Genomic DNA, 19,793 nt, shown 5'->3' with positions numbered 1-19,793 from the left:
GAAGGAACCAGAGCTAGAACCTTAGTTTACTTGTGTATAGGACTCTTCGATTCTATCCTATTCTATTCCATTCCATTCCATTCCGTTCCATCATGTTATATGTGTGTTGCCTCTATTAACTCATTTAATCCTATCGCAATGCAATGAAGTCAAAATGATCACAGCCTATTTTACAGTGAAGAAGTGAAGGTACAGAGAGGTTAGGCAACTTATCCGAAGTTGCACAGCTAGGAAGTAGAGGAGCCAGGATTCGAATTGTGACGGTCTCTTAGCAGCAGCACTGTGTCGACTGGAGAAAAATGCACAACCTAAAAGTTGAGAATTATGTTTTATGTGGAACCTTACTGAGCACTCTAGCCTGGGAAGGCAGCCTCTCGGATAGCTCTGAGGCACTGTTCCAAAGAAGTAAGGGAGGAGCCAGGATATATAGGCGTTTTTGCTGAAAAAAACCCAAACAAACATGTAGTCAAATATCAAAAGATTACTTCTAGTCACACACACACAAAAACCCCCAGCTATCTCAAGTTAATGGTTTTAGTGCTTTTCTATGTATGGGAAGATGGAACAGTCTGGGCTTATGGAAATTATTCCTTGGATTTACATCTTAACTCTCAGGGCCAGCATCTTGTTTTTCTCCATCCGGACTTCCCTTCCAGGTATGCCATGGGGGAGGGGTGGGCTGCAGAGGCCGATGGCTTGATGGCAGGCAACATGAGTTGTTTACCAGAATGGCAGGGAACATTCTTTGTTTACTGAAATGGCAGACGACATTTTTTTTTTTTTTTGGGTCCACAACAAGGTGGTGGTTAAAAATTCAGATTCTAGAGCCGGACAGTCTGGACTCAAACTCCACATCTAACATTTACTGGCTATGTTGACGTGCTGACCTGCTTTCGCCTTCGTTTCCCAGGTTTTAAATTGAGGAGAGCAATGGTAACGTGTCAAAGTATTTTTGTAAAGATTGGCGTTTGATGCCTGTTAGCCATTATTTTCATTCATTTTTGTAGGAGAGCGTGGGTCCAGGTGCTGAAGCATCCCTGCTTCCTCTCTGATCTGCAGCTCATGTTTGAACTCGGGCCTGAGGCTCAGGGATGGGGCAGAGGTGTCCAGGAACCATGTGTTTGCTGTTGGATAAATAACTCTGTCATTTAAAAGGTTGAATATCGAATGTTTTGTGCTTTCTGACCAGGAAATAGGTGTGAAGGTCAGAATGCCCCAGCGTCTAAATGGCCACGCCCAGAAGGGCAGGATAAAGCCCACCGCCCCACTCGATCCTTTTATAGTGGCCACTCTGTCAGGGTATTTGGGGTCGGTTCCTCTTCGTCTGTCCGTTTAGGGCTTTTGAAGTCTCTGCCTTTTGGAACTGGGTCTGTAGCCAGTCAGGAACTAGGTTCAGGATCTCAGGGTTGTCGTACAGGGAAGAAGGGCTGAGGGAGAAGGTGGTTCCGTCTCTTTGGGGGTCCTTTCTAGGGATGCAGCTGTGATGGGGGCAGAGGTGTCAGGGAGGAGGGTGGACAGGATGCTGAGAAGTACCCTCTAGATCCATGTCAGGAGTCAACAGGTCTTCTCTGGATGCTGGAAACGCCCTCATGCCCTTGGGGCTTGGCTTCTGTTGCAGAGAGCGAGGGCTTCTTGTCCCAAATCGGGACAGCTCTGAAAGGCCATTTTCAGAATTCCCTGCAGCGTTGGCTGAAGTTTCTGTTGAGACAACATTGCAGCTCAGGCTTCCCCTCCCGCCTTCCCAAGAGTGCCCCTCCGCCCCCCATTCAGCCTCCTGCTGCCTCTGTCTCAGACTGGGCTTCCTGGTACCCTGCCCACTGCAGTGGGCAAAGACAAGAGAAATTCCAAGCAAATTAAACAAAAGACCACGGTCAGTCAAGTCCACTTTTTAATATTTTGACCATGATGCAAACAGGCATAAATAGACTTTTGTTGAATTCCATCAAATTAGAAGATAAGAATTATACAGAAGAGCATGCGGCGAGCACAGCCTGGACAACCTCGCAGAGAGCATGGGGCGGGTGTCAGTCCTTCGAGAAGGTGCTGGAGCGCATGGGACACTTGGCGGAGATTAGCAGCATTGAGAGCTCAGAGGTAGGGGGAGGTCCGAGCTTCTGGCAGCGCGTTCAGTGACAGGTGACACCGGCTTGGCCCACCTCCCTGGCTCCCCAGCCCCGGAAGGAACGGAAACCCACCACCACTGGTGCAGCAACGCAGGGCGACCCCCTCCCCGCACCCTGAGCCCCCCAGGTAACCACTGCTGAGCCCGGAGTGGGTCTTACGATCACAACGATGACACGACAACACGGAAAACAGGGTGGAGATGGGGTGGGGGGGCACGGGAGGGCGCTGGGCCTCCGTGGGCCTTCATCAGAACTGGATGCCAAGGGCACAGTAGCTTATGCAATCGGCGCTGTCATCCTTCTGTCTTGGGCAGGAGTTGGCAGAACCACACTTTTTCATTCCCTTTTGAAATCCTCCAAGTTCTTGGCGGCAGACAATGGAGAGAAAACCATTGGGCTGAGAAATGCTCTGCCTATTCCAGGAGGTGGATGGTGAGAAGGCCTGGGGCAACCGGTAGAGATTCTGTTGCCCCCAGGGGACATCTGGCAACGTCCGAAGACATAGTTGGTTGTCACGACTTGTGAGGGTGGGGTGGGACTGCTACTGACATCCAGTAGCTGGAGGTCAGGGGTGCCACTCAACACCCTACAATGCCCAGGACAGCCCTCACCACAAAGAATTCCCCAGCCCCAAATGCCAACAGTGCTGAGGTTGACGGACCCTGGACCAGAGTCTCCTAGGAGCCGAGTCTGGGCACTTTGATGTCCTGGCGTCACTTTCTAGAAAACTATGGAAAGATGCATCTTCAGGCAGATCTGTTCCTGCCTGTCAGGGCCACTTGCTTTAAGAACGGGCTCTGCTCTGGGCCAGACACGCATGCCCCGCTTGCTCAGACCGTTCAGACGTTCTAGGACACAACAAACTCGGAAACGCACCGAGGCGTATTTACCCCCGATCACCTCCCCTGCATGCGGCTCTGACAAGTATTAATAGAGAACAGACCCCACCCACACCCCCAAACAGCCCCTGCTTTCCTGGCGTGAAAGTTTACGTGGGTCTTTGCATCTGAGACATATCACTGTGTCTGTGCCACCAGGCGGGGACCGGCAGGTGGACCAAAGTTGGGGTGGCTGTGGAAGAGGAGAGGCCAGGCTGGCGTTAGTCCCCAAAGGCCAAATTCACGTGTGTGGGGACCATCTGTGTTGAGTCCCTGGGGGGCACGGTCACTCCCTCAGCCTCTCAGATCCTTTATCCTCCATCCCAGCTCTTGGCCTGTAATTCTTGAGCCGAATGGCACATTTGGATGCAGGAGAGGGCTGGCAGAAGACAGGGAGTGTGGGCAGGTCCCAAGGGAAGCCCAGATTAATATTTCTTTTTCCTTGTCACCGGCAGGCAGTCTCAGATTAACGTGCCGATTCAGACAGAAGACTTCGAGGGTAAGGTGGGCACAGTGCCATGCTGGAGATCGGGGGCAGGGGCGATGGAAATATACAAGGAAACATGGCCGGCTTAAAATCTTAAGTCCATGCTTTCCCTAATGGCATGAATTAAAAGGGCCAGTGCTGTAGTGGTAAGGGGGTCCAGACATCAGCTTGCCCACTCTGGCAGGAGCCGTTTGCACCATGATCTGGGTCAGAGAATCTCACCTGTGGCAAACCTGACTTAGGGCAAAACCTGACCTCCTTTTGGAAGCCCAAAGCAGGGGGCTGCTGAGAGTGTGTTTGGCAAGAAAATCCCGTGTTCTAAGGCCGATGTCTATTGGCCCGGGGTCAGTTCTCTTTCTGCCCATCTAGGCGTGGCTGGACCTTGGAAGGACCCACCCTGTTGACTCGGGGAGAAGCTGGCTATCATGTCGGTTCTGAAAACTCAGCTTTACTTGGAGCCTGTTTTTTTTCTCCTGAGACCCATTTCTCAGCCTAGAGGCAACACTCTTGACTCTCCCTTTGTTCTCATCCTCCACAACAGGTCGGAGTCCAGGTCCTGGTAATTCAACCCCCGGAATGTCTTTATCCCTACATCTGCCCTTTCCCTCATTCAAGCCTTGGGTTTCTGCAATAACCAACCAATAGTTCAACAGGTCAGCCATCCAGGCTCTGTGCTGTAGCCAGAACATTCTTTTCCAAGCATAACCCACATCACCTTATTTTCCCCTTTTAAAAGCACTCCTAAGGACTCTGTGTTGCCTACCAAATAAAGTCAAAATCCCTTGACAAAATTCTGTCTGTTCCCTGCCTATCTCCGCAGTGTACCCCTACCTTCCGCAGCCTTCCAAAGCTGGGCCATGTCTGAAGCCAGCCCCAATTTACCCTGCATGCTCCCTGTCTGTGTCTTTCCCCTCTCTCTTCCTACATCCTGGCAATCTCCTTTCCCCAAACCTGCTGGTGGAATTCCACCGATTGCTCAAACCCCAGACCTGCATGTAGATTCTAAGAATTGTAGCTCTGCATCCCAGATCCTAACCTTCTATAAGAGAGGAAACGTGTTTTGCTCTGTACACTCCACGGTGCCTTCTGCATACTGGAGAGGCAAGAAATGATATAGATTAAGTGAAACAAAATTTGATAGTTTATAATGGGCCAGGAACTGTAACTGGACATTTTATGGGCATTATCTCATTTAATCCACCTTGTGATACAGGTAGATGTGTAGGCTCAGAAAGGTTAGGTCACCAGCTCACAGCTGTCTACAGAAACAGGGGCAGAGTAAGCATTTGGACTCAGGTCTGCTTCTAAAACTCCATTTTGGTGGGTCTGAAGCATTCCCCCAAAGCAAAGATACCTGGCTGTCTCACGCCATAGAAACCAAGGGAAAACCTGTATCCTCTCAGGGAGTTTAACGACTTCTGCTTCTTTTGCAACACAAGGTACAGGAACAGAATTCACAGTGACAATAGGAGAACATGACTGTTCCAGCTTTCCTGTGGCAGGGAATGTCTCATCCCTCCTGGCCAAACTCACCTTTGTTAAGCGAAGTTGGAGCTACTGCTGACCAATTCAAGAGAGCGCAAGAGAAATAAGAGGCCTGCAACTAAGGCGATCCCCCCAAGTGCCCAGGCAACCCTATTTTTGTTCACCTACTGTTACACCAAAATTGGCAGGCTACTGGGACTGAACTACAAACCACCACGAGAGGGCAGCATTTAGCCACCCTGGATCAGAGCTGAACCTGAAATCAGGGCTCCGCTCCCTCTGCCTCTTGATAGGTTCATTACAGCGAGGCTTTTGGTATCAGAGATTCTGGCAAATGAGAGAAACACATCAGACCAATCTCCTGTCCTCCAGCCAGGAGTTATGAAGCAGCTTCTGTTGAGGGTTGAAAGGTGTTTACTTAAAAAACACAAAATAATCATTCTCGGGAAGAAAGATGAATCCTGGTGATATAATCATTTCTTTAGACTCCCTGATAAAGGAAGATGCTATTTTTCTCTGTCTGCCTGCTACTAGAAGGGCAGGGCTATATGAAGAAGGTGGCTGGCATGGAATAAGTGCTCGTAAGTATTTATTTGGCGATGCAAAAGCATTCATGCATAAAGCTTGATTTGGAAAGCGGCGCACTGATTAATCCCTCTATGGTGGAGGTTGGACACAGTGGTTCAGTCCCTGGGGAGCTAGTGACATCTGAGGAGGGTATCTCCAAAAGGCTCAAAGGGTTGGAAAGGAAGCCTCTGGGAGGAGAGCTACTGGCCAGAATCATGTTTGCAGGAAAGAAAGGGTTTAGAATGGGCTTCCCTCCTGGTCAGAGAGGGTCGGCCAAGCATGCCAAGGGCTTGGTCTCTGTGCCATGGAAGCCTGGCTCCATGGAGGAAACAGGATCAAAGGCAGGCAGGCGGGGAAATCATAACTGGCATGAAGGCAAACTCCGAGTGCCAGGGATGCGATGCCAGCAGGGGCTGCCGGGAAGGGTGGAAAGAGGCGACATAGAGTTTGCCCTTTGTCTTTCAGAGTCTCTAAGGTTGTCCCCTCCTGGGGACACCTCTTTGGCACCCCCTATCTAAGGCCCTTCCAGAGAGAGCCAGGGCTCTCTCCCTTTGGCAGGCCTCCAAACTGAGCATCAAGAAAGAAATGCCCGTGTGCTGTACAGAAAGAAAAAGCTGTCTTTCCATCAGACAAGACAAAACGAAACAAGACGGAAGATCAGAACTGGCTGATTGCCTTTCAACACCGGGAAGGCGGTTCCTGGGGGGGTCAGTGGAACTTCTTTGCTCCCTCTGGGCGCTGCTCACCATTGATTTTTAGCACTTAAGTGTAGAAAGGGACCCTTCCACCCCATTGCCTCTGAGAAGACGAACTCTCTCAGGTCTGCCTGGGAGAAACTGTACCTGCCCTGATTCCTACCAAAGACTTTCCTGCCTGTTTTTGATCTGAGTTGAGGATAATTTATTTGTCAGAATTATCTTATCAGGTTAAAAATTGGGGGGATCCCTTTTAGAAGACAAAATGCACGAAGGCAGGTACTCCGCACCCTGGCTGGGGTCCTGTAGAGGAAGCCGTGAGATACCTCATGACGGAGTCCCTCCCCAACCTAATCTGCTTTCAGCGGCTTCCATTACTTTATCCCCAGGGGTGAAGCAGTAAGCCCCATTTGGGGGAATAAAAAAATAACAGTGATATTCTTCCTTGATACCGTTTTCAATCTACACAACTTTAAAGTTTGATCCATTCATACTTTTTGGCTTCATAACATTACAATCAGTGGAAACTAAGGACAAGTGACGTTGTCCAAAGTTAGCCAGTGGCAAAGACGGGAAGATTCTTATTTCCAGCTCATTCCCTTGGACAACATTACTTCTGGTCTTATGGGTGGGAGTGCCAAATCAGGCGATCCTGATTGGATCCTGGGGTGCGTGGGGTTGGGGAGCAGGTTTGCCCAATCCATCAGATGGGTTAATTTCCCAGTAAGGGCTCCACTAACTGGGGCCAGCATCTAAATGCATCTAATTCAGTGATTTCCCCTTTCATTGGAGATTTCCCCCTTGATCATCACACCCCATCTCCGTGCCCTGACCCTATATAACCAGGACAGTTAGGACGCTTCCAAGCGTTTCAGGCGTGCTAGCACAGACCCTTAATTATGGATGTGTGAGGCCCCAGTAGGGGCTGGGGCACATTTCTTGGCACTGAGGGTCTGCAGGCGACATGCCTGCATGAGCAAGAGGACGGAGGGAGACCCGGGCCCAACACACGCTCACACATACACAAGCAGAACGTCATCATAGAAAAGGACAAGGGGCATTTGAACGGCTGAGGGACTAGCTCAAAAAACTCCTCCGTCTGGTCCCTGCAGCCTCTCCAGGGCAAACCCCAGAAAACACCCTAACACGAACCACAGCCATGTTCCAGTGGTTTCATGCAGCGGTGATTTGCCCTTGTCAGAAAGAGAGAGAGAGGGAAACAGTTTTGTAAGAGCCACTGCGGATTATGAAGGCATTGCACTGCAGCAGGAAAACTCAAGGAGAAAACCCAAGAGGGCCAGGAAACCACTGAGAGGTGAGACAGGACAAGAGGCAGAGCGGGGGCCATGTGCGGGCCCCAAGGAAAGGTTCAGCAGTGTCCGTGCTTACAAAACCTGCAGCCATCCTGGCCGAGTGCAGTGGTGTGGTCACCCTGCCATCCACCTGGGCAAGAGGGTCCAGTTAGGAGCTGAAAACCCTGTAGGAGGAGAAGTGGGGAGGGAGTTAGTGCCAGAGGAGCAAAGGCTGCTCTGTTTCCTTACACAGACCCAGGGAAAAGCACCTGAGCTCTGGGCTTTGTCTCTTTCACTTCCTCGTCAGCCCCAGTGCCTTGGACAGGACCTGGCTCATCTTGAGTGAATGAATGAACAGATGAATGAACGCTTGCTCACCCACACAACAAACCAGGACGAGATGTGATCTTCGAGGCAATAATGTCAGCCTGCTGGACACCAAAGTATGTTTCCGAGACCGCTGTGTTGTCGTAAGGGGAAAAAAAATGGGGATGCTTAAGGAATGGAGTGTGTGTGCCCTAGGCTACCGAAAACGAAGCAGCTGGATTCCCACCTAATTTAAGGGGCACACGGTGGTGGTTTCGAGATGCTCTGTGGCAGAGAATGGGGGGAGTGAGATCACAATCAAGGGTGACATGTCATGGCATTAATGTAAGGTTAAAATAGTGAGACTCAGTCCCAGTTTTGTGGTACCTCAGACCATTTCCAGCAATTTCTAGAGGACAAGTGGAATTGCCAAATTAATAGCAATCGGAATTTGTGTCAGTGAGAATGCTAGCGGCGCTCTGTGGGTGAGGGAGGTGGTGTAAATGCTAGGAACGGTGACTAGGAATACAAATGTTGCGGTGGTGAGAGCCATCACTCAACTGGGGGCACCCCGGCGGAAGTTAACATCCAAAGCTGGGGTCCCCACACTTGAGGGGAACTCAGAATCCCCTCCAGGGGTCATAAAAACACAAACCATGCGGTGCCCTGACCCCAGAGCTTCAGATTCATCAGGGCTGGGGCGGCCTGGGAATCTGCATTTCTAACACGTTCCCAGGAAGTGCTTATGCTGCTGGTCTGGGGACCCCACTGTGGGAAAGCCATGGTCAGTGAAATCAGACATCCCTGCTTGTCAGGGCTCTGCCCACCCCGCCCATGGGGTGGAGACAGCTTACTCATCAGTGCCCTTTTTGCTCTCCTCAATGAAGGCAATGGATTCAGATCTAAGGCGGTTGGTCACTTCATATGTGCGCAGGGTGACCCCGAAAATATCCTCATGGTACCGGTTGTCATCCTAGGGGACAGAAACAACCAGGAAACAGACCTCAAATGCCAGCCCAGGGCACGGAGAAGGGCAGACACGTTGATACCCTGGAATGGAATATTCCTAGAGAAGACGGTTCCTTAAGAAACAAGGTGTAGGGAGTTCCCTGGTGGTCCAGTGGTTAGGGCTCGGTGCTTTAACTGCCGTAGCCCTGGGTTCAATCCCTGGTTGGGGGACTAAGAGATCCTGCAAGCCCTGCGGCACGGCCAGAAAAAGAAAGAAAGAAAAAAGAAACGAGGTGTAACGCAGGGCCCCCAGAGACCCCTTTGGTCTCCAAGGCTCTGTTTCAGCAAGACCCTCTGCCCTCTAGGGCACAGGGCCTCTAAGCCCAGTTGGCAAAGAACACTTTTGTTCTCAACCAGAACCATGCTGCTGCTTTGTGGATTCTGAGGATAGAAGAGCTGAGGGGGTCCAGTGGAAACTTCTCCATTTCCCCCTTTCCTCCCTCCTCCTCGTTCTTGCAAGTTCAGATCTGGGCATGGCTGGGTTTAGTGTAAACATCACAGCCTGTAGAGACCAGCAGAGATGGGAGAAAAGACAAAGTGCCCACTTAGCACTCAGGGAATACCACGGTTGGCAAAGTGGGGACTTCTCTGAACATAGGAGTTCTTCTGACGGTGAGCATCTTAGCTCAGCCTTTCCCAGAAACAGACAAACAAAAAAGACAACTCAAGAAACAGCACGAGTGAGGATGAACTTGTGGCATCTGGGAGTTTCTGGAGCCATTGGAGCTCCTGAGGCAGGACTGAGGGATGGGCATTAAGACTATCCCAGAGGGCAGTGTCGCTGAGCATTAAACAAGGGGAAAAGGCACCTCCCTGCTGAGGAGAGGCAGTGGTTGGGGAACACGCATGCAGCAGAGTTAATTTCTGGCATCCTTGGTCCCAAAGGTTTTGAAGAAAGTTGCCCATCTGTAGAGTGGATTCATTTTAAGTTGGGGTGGTTTTCAACCTCATTCTGTAGAGTTTTGCAGAATCTATGAAAGCGTCTCTCAAGACTCATACCAAAGAGACAGAGTGGTGAGGGCTCTGCAGCTCTCCTTGGAGCTCTGGCGTTTCTACCAGAAAGTTGTTGTTGTTGTTTTTAACCTAGTAGGGTTTATTATCAGAATTAGAGCAAGGGCTTCTTCTGCAAACATGTTTGATTGCTGTTCATTTAGGGAAGCAGGGAGAAGAATGGGATCACCCCTGGAGCTCTGCGGAGGCCTGGGACTCAGTTTATTCTATTTGGGGCAGTTGGCCACAGTTAGGACTTTGCTTACTGGGCTGCTACTAGCCTTTGTGCAAATTAGGAAAAGGCAACCCTCCTCCCAAGGTGCACTGCTTGGGAAGCCAAGCATGGGGTTGCTTTCATCCCCCACTTGCCCACCTTGGACAAACCTTTTTGTGCAGTGCCCAACCTGCACAACTGCACAGAGCAGTGCTGCAGCTTGTTTCTGGGGACGGGAAAAGTTGGGTTAGGATGGTTTCCATCTAGCTACCCAGTGGTCCACCCACCTGTTATTTTCACACATCATAGCTCCCTACCATATTTAATACACGCACCTGCATGTCCCACCATCCTTCCTTCTCTCTCAACTATGGTTTGGGACCACCTGTATCCTCTACCCCCAGTCATAAATGGGAAAATGGGAGCAGGAATGTCATCATGGGTCCCCTAGTCATTGAGACAGGAAGGGTGAGGAAGAGGAGACAGGAAGCTGGATGCCAGAAGAGGAATCCCAGGAGCTGGCCCATCACTCACCCTCAGCCTGCTGATGAACATGCCGGCGTCCTCCACCGAGAGCTTCCCCTGCTGGGTCATGATGCGCTGCATGGCTTTGAGGACATCGGCCGCCATGGTGACGTCCCCGCAGACGTAAATGTGGCCCCCTTGCTCCTTCAGGGCTCGGTACACGGGTTCTGCCAGCTGCTCCTGTAGGATGTCCTGCACGTACTTCTGCAGGGAGAAGGGGGACCAGTGAGAAGGAGCTGGGCTGCAGGACAATCCTGTGTAGCTCCCTCCCGGGCCCCACTACCCCAGGAGCCGAGTCAGACACAGGGGCTCGTGTGCAGGTCTATGTTTTGTGCAGTGACGCAGGGCACTGGGAAGAGTGAAGCAGGAGAGGAGGGAAAGCCGATCTGAGGGTGTGATGAGCTGCTCCCCACTCTGGAGCTCACCTCTGCTGAGAACCCTCTTTGGAATCATGCAGCACGCCCCCCAGAGCCATCCCCTGGAGGGGTGTAGAGGGGGGCATCGTCTCCCCGCTCCTCTCTTCGATGGCCTGTGGTCACCCAGGGGGTGTTAACTCCCGCACACTTCTAGGTGTGGGGCTGGTACTGCAGGCATCCTATGCCGGGGTGCCAGAGAAGCCCCAGGACAGACAGCAAGAAATGGGGGTCAGGAAGGGGCTGTCAGGTTACACCTGGGCCAAGCCAGCTGCTGCAGGAATTGCTGGAATAACAGGGGGGCTAAGGGAATGTCAGGCGGACACAAGGAGTGTACAATGCAGCCTCCAGGGAATTTGTCTGGTTTGTCCAGGAAGCTTCCCCCCAGGCGAGCCCGACATTCAGCTGGTACGTTCAACAGCTGTACCTGCTACCGGAACACTGATGAACTTCCATGCCAGAGGTCACGTAGCTGCTGCCCAGACCCTCTGAGTGCCCCCCTCCCTGCTATCCTGGCTCCTTTCTTGGGACACCCCTGGGGGTCCAGTTGAGAACCCCAAGATCCAGCAGGGGCATGCCCCAGTCCTGCGGCTGTGCCCATTCTGACTTGGAGTGCCTCTCATGGGCTGTTTAATTTTTTTTTTTTTTGGCTGCTCTACATGCCTTGTGGGATCTTAGTTCCCCGACCAGGGATTGAACCTGGGCCCTCGGCAATGGGAGTGCGGAGTCCTAACCACTGAACCGCCGGAGAATTCCCTGTTTAATTTTTAAAATCCTTTCTATTGTGATAAAACACACATAACATAAAATAGATGCGTGTTTTCAAGTGTATAATACAGCGCAGGGGCACCAAGCACATCCACGGTGCCGTGCAACCATCCCCTCTACCTGGTTCCAGCACCGTTTCATCACCCCCAGAAGGAACCCTGTACCCTCCGCATCCCCCTTCCCACAGCCCCTGGCAACCATGCATCAGCTCTTCTGTCTCTATGGAGTTGGCTGTTGTGGCTATTTCATGGAAGTGGCATCATAGAACGTGGGCTGTTCAATATTTTAAGTCAAATGTTTAGGCTCCAGGCTTCCTGAAGTTCAGAGCAATGTCACGGAGGGGAATGCAGAAAGGGTGAGGGGTTTCTGGGAACGGGATTTGCATGGGTGGACGAGCGCGTGTGTGTGCTGGGCTGGGGTGGGGGGCCCATGAACAGGCTGGGGGTTACCTTTGGTTTGTCTGGCTCCCGGGAGTAGGCTGTGTACAGTTCTCTGAAGACCCCCTTGCTCTTGGCCTGTAGGGTCTCCTCCCTGTAGATGTGGTCTATCTTGGACTGCCGGCACCCGAAGACCAGGACCATGGGGCAGGGACTCATTCCTGGGGACCGGGAAGACCTCCTGTCACCGACAGCTCTGATGCCTGATTTCGGGGGTGGCTGGTGGTGCCAGGGGTGCTCAGAACCTTAGCACGTGCTACAGGGGTAGAGGTGCACGGACCCTGGGGCAGGCGGTATAGGTACTCGCACACACACACACGCACATGCGCACACGCTGAGGGGAGTAGGTGAAGTGTGTTCAGACTTCAGCAGACCTCTCTTCTCTGGGTCTCAGTCTTTCCTCTGGGAAAGCCCCCACCACTGGGTACTGCTAAACCCCCAAGCTCTGAAACTAGACTGCCTGGATTCAGATTCCAGCTTCTGTGTGAAGCTGAGGAACTTACATAACTTCTATGTCTCCGTGTCCCCAAGTACAAAATGGAAATAATAATAGCGTCTAACCTCATAGGGTTATTGTAAGAAGAAAATGGAAAACATTAGACCTGTGCCTGGTACACAGTGAGTACAGTTGTCCCTCGGTATCCTAGGGCATCAGTTCCAGGACCCACCCTGGATACCCAAATCCACTGATGCTCGAGTCCTCTATAGTTGGCCCCCTGTATCCGCGAGTCCTCTGTATCCAAGGTTCCACATCTGCGGATTCTCAACCAGCCTCGGATGGTGTAGTACTATACATATGTATTTAATGAAAAAAGCTTGCGTATAAGTGGACCATGCAGTTCAAACCCATGTCGTTCAAGGGTCAACTGTACTTTGTAAATGTTAGCTATTCCACTAGAATGACAGTTCCACCGGAGCAAGTTTTTTTTTTTTAAATTGTTTCTCTGTCTTGTTCATTGCTGCGCCTCTAGTGCCTACAATAGTGTTTGGCATTCATGAGATGCTCAGTAAATCCCTGTTAAATGCATGTCAGAAATGTGGGTTTCTTTCTCTCTCTCCTCCCAAAGCTGATCTGTTATGTTTCTCACACAGCAAACCCTGCTCCTGAATGACAGTCTTTGGAACCATCCCGTGAACACACAGCCGTTGGATAAGGCTTAACGCTTACCCCTTCTAGGGCTGCTTACATTTTAAGATGGGGGTCTTATCTTAACAGTCCAAGAAATGTCTTCTGGGGATGGAATTCGGGCCTTGGAACAAGCTGTGTGGACGATTTGTTTGGACAGGTCCTTTGAATTACACTGTAAACTTCACCCATGGGTCTGGTCACTACTATGCTCCCCCTCCGTCCCCGGGTAGTGACACAAAGCAGAGAAAACATCACCACGCCTCCGGGATGCTGGGACACAGGCGGGCCTCCCCAGGTCCAGGGGGTAGCAACCATGTGCCTGCTAGACCATGACTCACCTTTGTGCTGGATATCGAATTGCCGTTGCTGCCAGAAGCTTCGGAAAGGGGCAATGCCTGTGCCCGGGCCGACCAGGATACAGGGCACTTGGGGATTTCGGGGCAGGTGGAAGCTGGGCGCTCTGGACAAGGAAGAGAGAGTCAGAAGCCTTGCTGAGCTCAAATCTGATCAAGAACTATTGGGTCTTAGGTAAACCAGATGGCCGTCTTGGGTAGACCTACAACGGGGCTTAAAGCTCTTCAGCTGGGGTCAGGTGGCCCTTATCAGGGTGGGAGGTCCCATTAATCTGGGTCCTCAGGGTCTGGCTATCACTCCATTTCCCAACTATCCCCATTGCTGAGCTAAGCCACAAAGGGTGTGGGGTTGATTTAACCCAGAATTTCCCTGCCTCAGCACTCCTGACAGTGGGGGCAGCATATCTCTCGGTGATGAGGGCTGTCCTGTGCATTGCAGGATGCTGAGTAGTACCCAGGCCTCTGTCTATTAGATGCCAGGAGCACCCTCCAGCTGTGACAACCAAAAATATCCCCAGACATTGCCAAGGGCCCCTGGGGGGCAAAATCACCCCAGGTTGAGAACCACTGAATTAACCGTCCATGAGATCTTCCCAAATCAGGGAGTTGCAAACTTCAATGTACAAAAGAATCATGTGGGGACGTTCAAAGAGGGTGTAGATTCCTGGGCAATGCGGTAAGTCTAGGCTCAGGACTCGGCATTTTTGAAGCACCCCACGGGATTCTGATGCTGATGGTACGTGGACCGTATCATGACCATTCTACCCTTAACAGCTGAGAAAAATGGCTGGCCGAGCCCACCGTTTAGGTAGGGAAGTTATCAGTTGATAAAGAAGGTAACTACAGTGGGCCTAAGCTCAGACATATCCCTTATTTTTTTATTTTTATGTTTTTAAAGCTATATTATTTTATTTGATTGACTGATTGAGGTAGGAACACTTAACACATATTGACCAGGGGATTTTTACACAAACTAACACCTCTGGCCGTAATACATCTCCGATTAAAAATGTGTTTAACGTGAAACCTATCCTCTTAACACACTTTAAAGAGCACAATACGGTATTGTTAGCTATGGGCAGAAATATCCTTTAAAACTGAGTTTGGAAGGGGAAGATGGTTGACAGGGAAGGGAATTAAATCTTCCCGGTCTCTAAGAAACTGGGAACACATGGGGTGGCCAGCAGACTGTGGATAGAAGTTTCACTAGTCTGCAAATTCCATGAAGGCTGAAACTGCATTTTGCCTGGTCGTCTACTGTAGCCCCATCTTGCATAGGACATGCACTTGATAAATATCTGATGCACTGACCTGAACTTGACTAGAGGACTTGCTGAGCTTCTGCTATGTTGCTCTGCCCCCACGATCCTGTTTCCTTAACAGCTTGGAGCGATGCTGAGCGTTGATCTCAATCCCATCGGACTCAGCCATCTCTCTAGAACCCTTCAGACTGGTCCACCCGCCCCATCTCAGGACATGAGGATGCAGATCTGGGATGCTGCTTCTTTTCACGTGCCACTCACCCTCTCACGAAACAGGGTACCACTTCGTCAGCCTGGATCCGGTTGAGCCAGGAGGAGCACACGCCGTGGTGAATTGGTCCTTCTCCATCTAACAGGATAACCGAGGTGATCTGGCTCATTTACTGTCCCTCATGCTCCCCCCGGCCCCAGCTTCCCCCCATCCTCCAGTGCAGAAGGCTCACAGCCCCGACACCAAGTTTCTGCCTTGGAGTTCCCCGTGTAGATCCCTTCCTCTGACGGGGAAGAGGAAATGGTAAAGCTGGGGTGGGCTCATGGCCGTGAAACTGGTGGTTAAGGGTGGCTGGTATTCCAATCGTGCCCACTGAAAGGGCCTTGATCGATGTGCTCTCGGTGGCCTGTCAGGACCGTGGTCTCAGAGCTCTTTCAGGCACCATGCGTTTTTTGTTTGTTTCTTTGTTTGTGTTTTTTTTTTTTGGCCACACTGTACAGCTTGCAGGATCTTAGTTCCCCAATCAGGTATTGAACCCGGGCCCCAGCAGTGAGAGCACCAAGTCCTAGCCACTGGACCGCCTGGGAATTCCCAGGCACCGTGCATTTTAATTGCTATAACCAAGGAGGAAAACACGGGTGCAGAGGTCAGGTTATCCGGCTGACCTACAGCCAGCTGGACATCAGGCAGCAGAGGGCTCCCCCCTCGGAGGGAAGGGGTGGTGGTGGCTTGTTCTAGCTGCTGCGTTGGGGGTATGAGGGGAGGAAGGGAGTAGAAGGAGGTCTCAGGCTTTTGGAGAGCCTCCAGATGCACATCTCATTTCCTCCCTAATTCTGCACAGAGCTGGCTCTGCCTAAGGGGACGGTTTGCTGCTCTACTTCTTTTCCAAGTTTCCTGGTCTTGGGGGGTGGGTCACCTCCCCAGGATTTGGGACGTGGCAGAAGCTTAGGCAGGTGTGCAGAGGCCCCTGGAGGGGGGGGGGGAAACGCAGACCCGGGGGCTCTCCCAGCGCCTCTGCCCACCTCGGGTGCGGTAGGAGACAACGGCCACGGTGAGGTGAACCTCGTCGGGGTACATGTCCGGGGAGGAGCTGATGGAATAGTAGCGAGGTTGCAGCAGCGACAGCTGGGTCAGGAGCAGGGTGGCGGGCATCTGGATGGATGGGAACTCCTCCAGCACCTCCACGATGTTCGGGTTCCTGCCCCATTTCCATTCCTCGTACTCCTGCAAACCCTGCACCAAGGAGAGGGGCAGAAAAGAACTCGCAGCCGGACCCTGGAGCAAACTTCCAAGGAACGCTTGAGGAGGTCCAGGGAAGAAGGCCAATTAACAAATAATTACAGTTAACTCGTGCCTAGGAATTACTCTGGGCCAGGTTTTCATTTTTGCAAGGACCTTATAAGTCTGACTGTTATCCCTATTTTATTGATGAGGAAACTGAGGGATGTAGAGGTCCAATGGCTACAAGGTGGTGGCAGACTTCAGCCCGAAAACCAGATCTGGCTCACCACCTGCTCGTGCGGCCCGTGAGCTAAGAGTTGTTTTTACATGTTTAAATGGTTGGGGGTACGAGGGGGGAATCAAAAGAACAATACTATTTCATGACCCTAGGCTATGACATGAAATTCAAATTTTGGTGTCCACAAATAAAGTTTGATTGGAACCCAGCCACGCCCACTCATTTAAGGATTGTCTATGCTGTCGTGCTACAATGGTAGAGTTGAATGGTTGCAACAGAGACACACAGAGCATGAGTCTAAAATATTTACTACCTGGCCTTCTACAGAAAAAGTTTGCCGACCCCTGTTCTAGGCAGTCTGGCTCCAGAATCTGTGGTCCTAGTATTAGACTCTCCTGCCATTTGCGAAGGTCAAGAGAAATGCGCTGTGGAGGGAGTCATGACTTGCAGGCGTGTGGTTTGTGCGTCTGCAAGGCTGGAGGTGTATCCTCGGAGCGTATGGGTCACACGCAAGATGGTAAAAGACAGCCCCGAAGGAACAGGTTGGGGTGTGGAGGACCATGTTCAGGGGCATGTTGACAGCAAAGCCCAGGTGTTACCAGGGAGCACAGGAACTCTCTGGGGCTCTGGAGTTATTTTTCCTACATCTTAGAAGCTGCCCTTAGCTTATAGGAGGCTCAGATTTTAAGGAGGGGTAAAGCCTATTACCAGTGCATTGTATAACCAAGCTTTTCCCCATGTTCCTAAAACCCATCCTTGCTCTACTGATAGGGTATGGCATTCTGGAGAACGTGCTTTCCAGACCCCCAGCCTCATTGACTTCGAGCTGCTGGGGCTCAATTGACCAAAAGCCCCGGCAGCTGCTCACTGAAACTGACATCCCCTGAAAACTGACACGGATCTGATCCTACACGCTTCCACTCAAACTTTCTGCCCTCTCCTTCACTTGGGGTCAGGCTTGTTTTGAGGTCTGATGGTTCTCTCAGTCTTATCTGACTCTGTTTCCATTTTCTCTCACTCAGGTGTTTCCCCTAATAAAAATATCCCCGCTCTTTTAATGGAGTTTGCGCTTTTTGGAAGAAGCGGATTAATACATACAGCTACATCAAATTTGACTTTAAATAATCCTGTGCAAAGAGCGCAAGCTCTGTTCCCTCTTCAGATTATCCCCCTTCCGTTACTTAACATTTTAAATCAAAGTTATGTGTGTACAGAGTTTAAAAAGTTAAATAACTCTTCAAAACTTACGATTAAAGATAATGCTCTCCAACTCCCTAGAGGTAACCACGTACAGTTCTTTTAAGTGTTTTTTTCTGGTGCTTATTTTCATATTTCTAAGTAAGATGCACTCCCTGAATTAAAAACAGCACTTCCTGTGCCACCATTTGATGCCCTCTCCTGCACAGCAGAAGAAAGCGAAACCATCATTTTCTGGTGGCTTGCTTACTGGGGAGGAGCCCCACTGGGAGAAATCTGAGTGGTCCTCCCAGCTAGGATTTTTTTTTTTTTTTTTTTTTTTTTTGCGGTACGCGGGCCTCTCACTGTTGTGGCCTCTCCCGTTGTGGAGCACAGGCTCCGGACGTGCAGGCTCAGCGGCCATGGCTCACGGACCCAGCCGCTCCACGGCATGTGGGATCCTCCCGGACCGGGGCACGAACCCGTGTCCCCTGCATCGGCAGGCGGACTCTCAACCACTGCACCACCAGGGAAGCCCCCCAGCTAGGATTGTTTTTGCAGCTTTGTGTCTAAGCGAGGGCGGTAGAAGCTGTGCTTTTGGGTTTACCTTACCATCAGAGGTCTCTTCTATCTTGAAGTCATACCTATAGCTCTTCAGCACTGAAAAAGCTGATTTTTAAAACAGGGCACTGGGGGATTCTCTCAAGTTCTTTTTCTTCTAAGCATGGGCTCTGATGGAACTAATGGAGGCTCAAGGGTTCCAAAGGCAGGAGGAAAAAGAGTTAGAACAGCAATTTCGACTGTAGCCAGAGAACTCTGAGATTCAACGGGGTCGCTCTCTCGTTCTTTTAGACCTTAGTTAGAAGGAAGGGAGATGGGCAAGATTAGCCAAAATGGACTAGCCAGTGTGGTGACCTGCAAACTAGACTATGGCAGCCCTCGCTCAAGACTGCCATCTGCTGGACAACTGTTGCAATAACTATACAATTCTCCAACGAGGAGGAGGTAAGGTTGTATGTATGTGGCCAGGGACCCACCTTGCTGAGGACCAGCAGACGCTGCTTCTCTTTCTCACTGGTGGCCAGAGAGGCAAACTGCTGCAGCTGCAGTGGCGTTGGAGGCGTGGTGATATCCAAGTAGTACTTGAAGGCCTGGAAGATGGTGCAGGGTGGGAGGCGATGCTCATCGGTCCAGTTACTGATAACCCCTGTGGAGGCACAGAGAAGGTGAGAGACGGGTCGGGGAGGAGAGTCTGGGCTCCGAGGGCTTAGGTCCAAGTTAGGGAGGCCAGACCTGCTTCTGGGACTGAGGATGGGGTCTGGAGAGCCGGACTGCCCCAGAGCCAAGTAACCCCTCGGCTGTCCACCTCCCGTGTCCCTCATCTATACCCAGGGTCCTGGGGACCCTGTGATCACCTCCTGTATGCAAGGAGCTTGTCCAAAATCAATCGATATTATTAACTCATTTAATCCTCATCACAATCCTATGTGGTGGGTGCTATTATTATCTCCATTTTGCAGTTGAGAAAAATGGAAGCACAGAAAGGTTAAGGAATTTGCCCAAGGTCACACAGCACAAATGCATAAAGTCAGACAGTATTGCTCCAGACCATGTTTTAACTACTATGCAATACTGCTTCTATTTACTTTACTCCAGTACAGCCCCTACACACAAGCCTCTACTTCAAGATAAAAAGTACTGTTCCAACATGGAGAAAGAACTGTCTGGGTTGGATTTATTAAGAGAAGGTTTGTCTCTCTAAAGTGGTACCTTCCTAAGGGATTTTCAATAAGGCTTTGGCTACAAACTGTTTTCACATTCTGCCCTGACTTTGTGTCCTAGCTCCCTGGCAGAGGGGATGTGTCACTGTAGCCCGGGCTACCATGTATGGTCACTGCAGTTCCTTGTACCTGAGTTCTGAGCTCACCTGCGGCTACTGAGATGAAGCACGGAGACCCATTTACCTTGGAAAGTTATTTAATAGGAATGTCAAGGATGGTCCCTGAAACAGGTTG

The 19,793-nt window shown here is 50.9% G+C and overlaps 1 protein-coding gene across 2 annotated transcripts in view; it reads right to left on the bottom strand.

Moving 5' to 3' along the window:
- Positions 1-1,980: 1,980 nt before the first annotated feature.
- Positions 1,981-19,793, bottom strand: part of NOS1 (nitric oxide synthase 1) — a gene marked incomplete at its 3' end in the record, with an annotated part of 189,460 nt that continues 171,647 nt past the window's right edge. The window contains exons 22-29 of one of the 2 annotated variants that reach the window (XM_082667267.1): positions 18,816-18,985; positions 16,166-16,376; positions 15,194-15,281; positions 13,656-13,777; positions 12,201-12,349; positions 10,580-10,774; positions 8,688-8,806; positions 1,981-7,712 (exon numbers count right to left, since the gene is read on the bottom strand). In XM_082667267.1, coding sequence (XP_082523393.1) covers positions 7,697-7,712; positions 8,688-8,806; positions 10,580-10,774; positions 12,201-12,349; positions 13,656-13,777; positions 15,194-15,281; positions 16,166-16,376; positions 18,816-18,985 — 1,070 coding nt within the window. Of the gene's footprint in view, positions 7,713-8,683; positions 8,807-10,579; positions 10,775-12,200; positions 12,350-13,655; positions 13,778-15,193; positions 15,282-16,165; positions 16,377-18,815; positions 18,986-19,793 lie in introns of those variants that run through there. The other variant, XM_082667268.1, reaches the window with a different exon arrangement.

The sequence above is a fragment of the Grampus griseus genome (genome assembly GCF_964374135.1).
Source record: "Grampus griseus genome assembly, chromosome: 12".
Taxonomy (NCBI): domain Eukaryota; kingdom Metazoa; phylum Chordata; class Mammalia; order Artiodactyla; family Delphinidae; genus Grampus; species Grampus griseus.
Note: the sequence above shows the minus strand (reverse complement) of the source record. Positions and strands in the feature narration are given on the sequence as shown.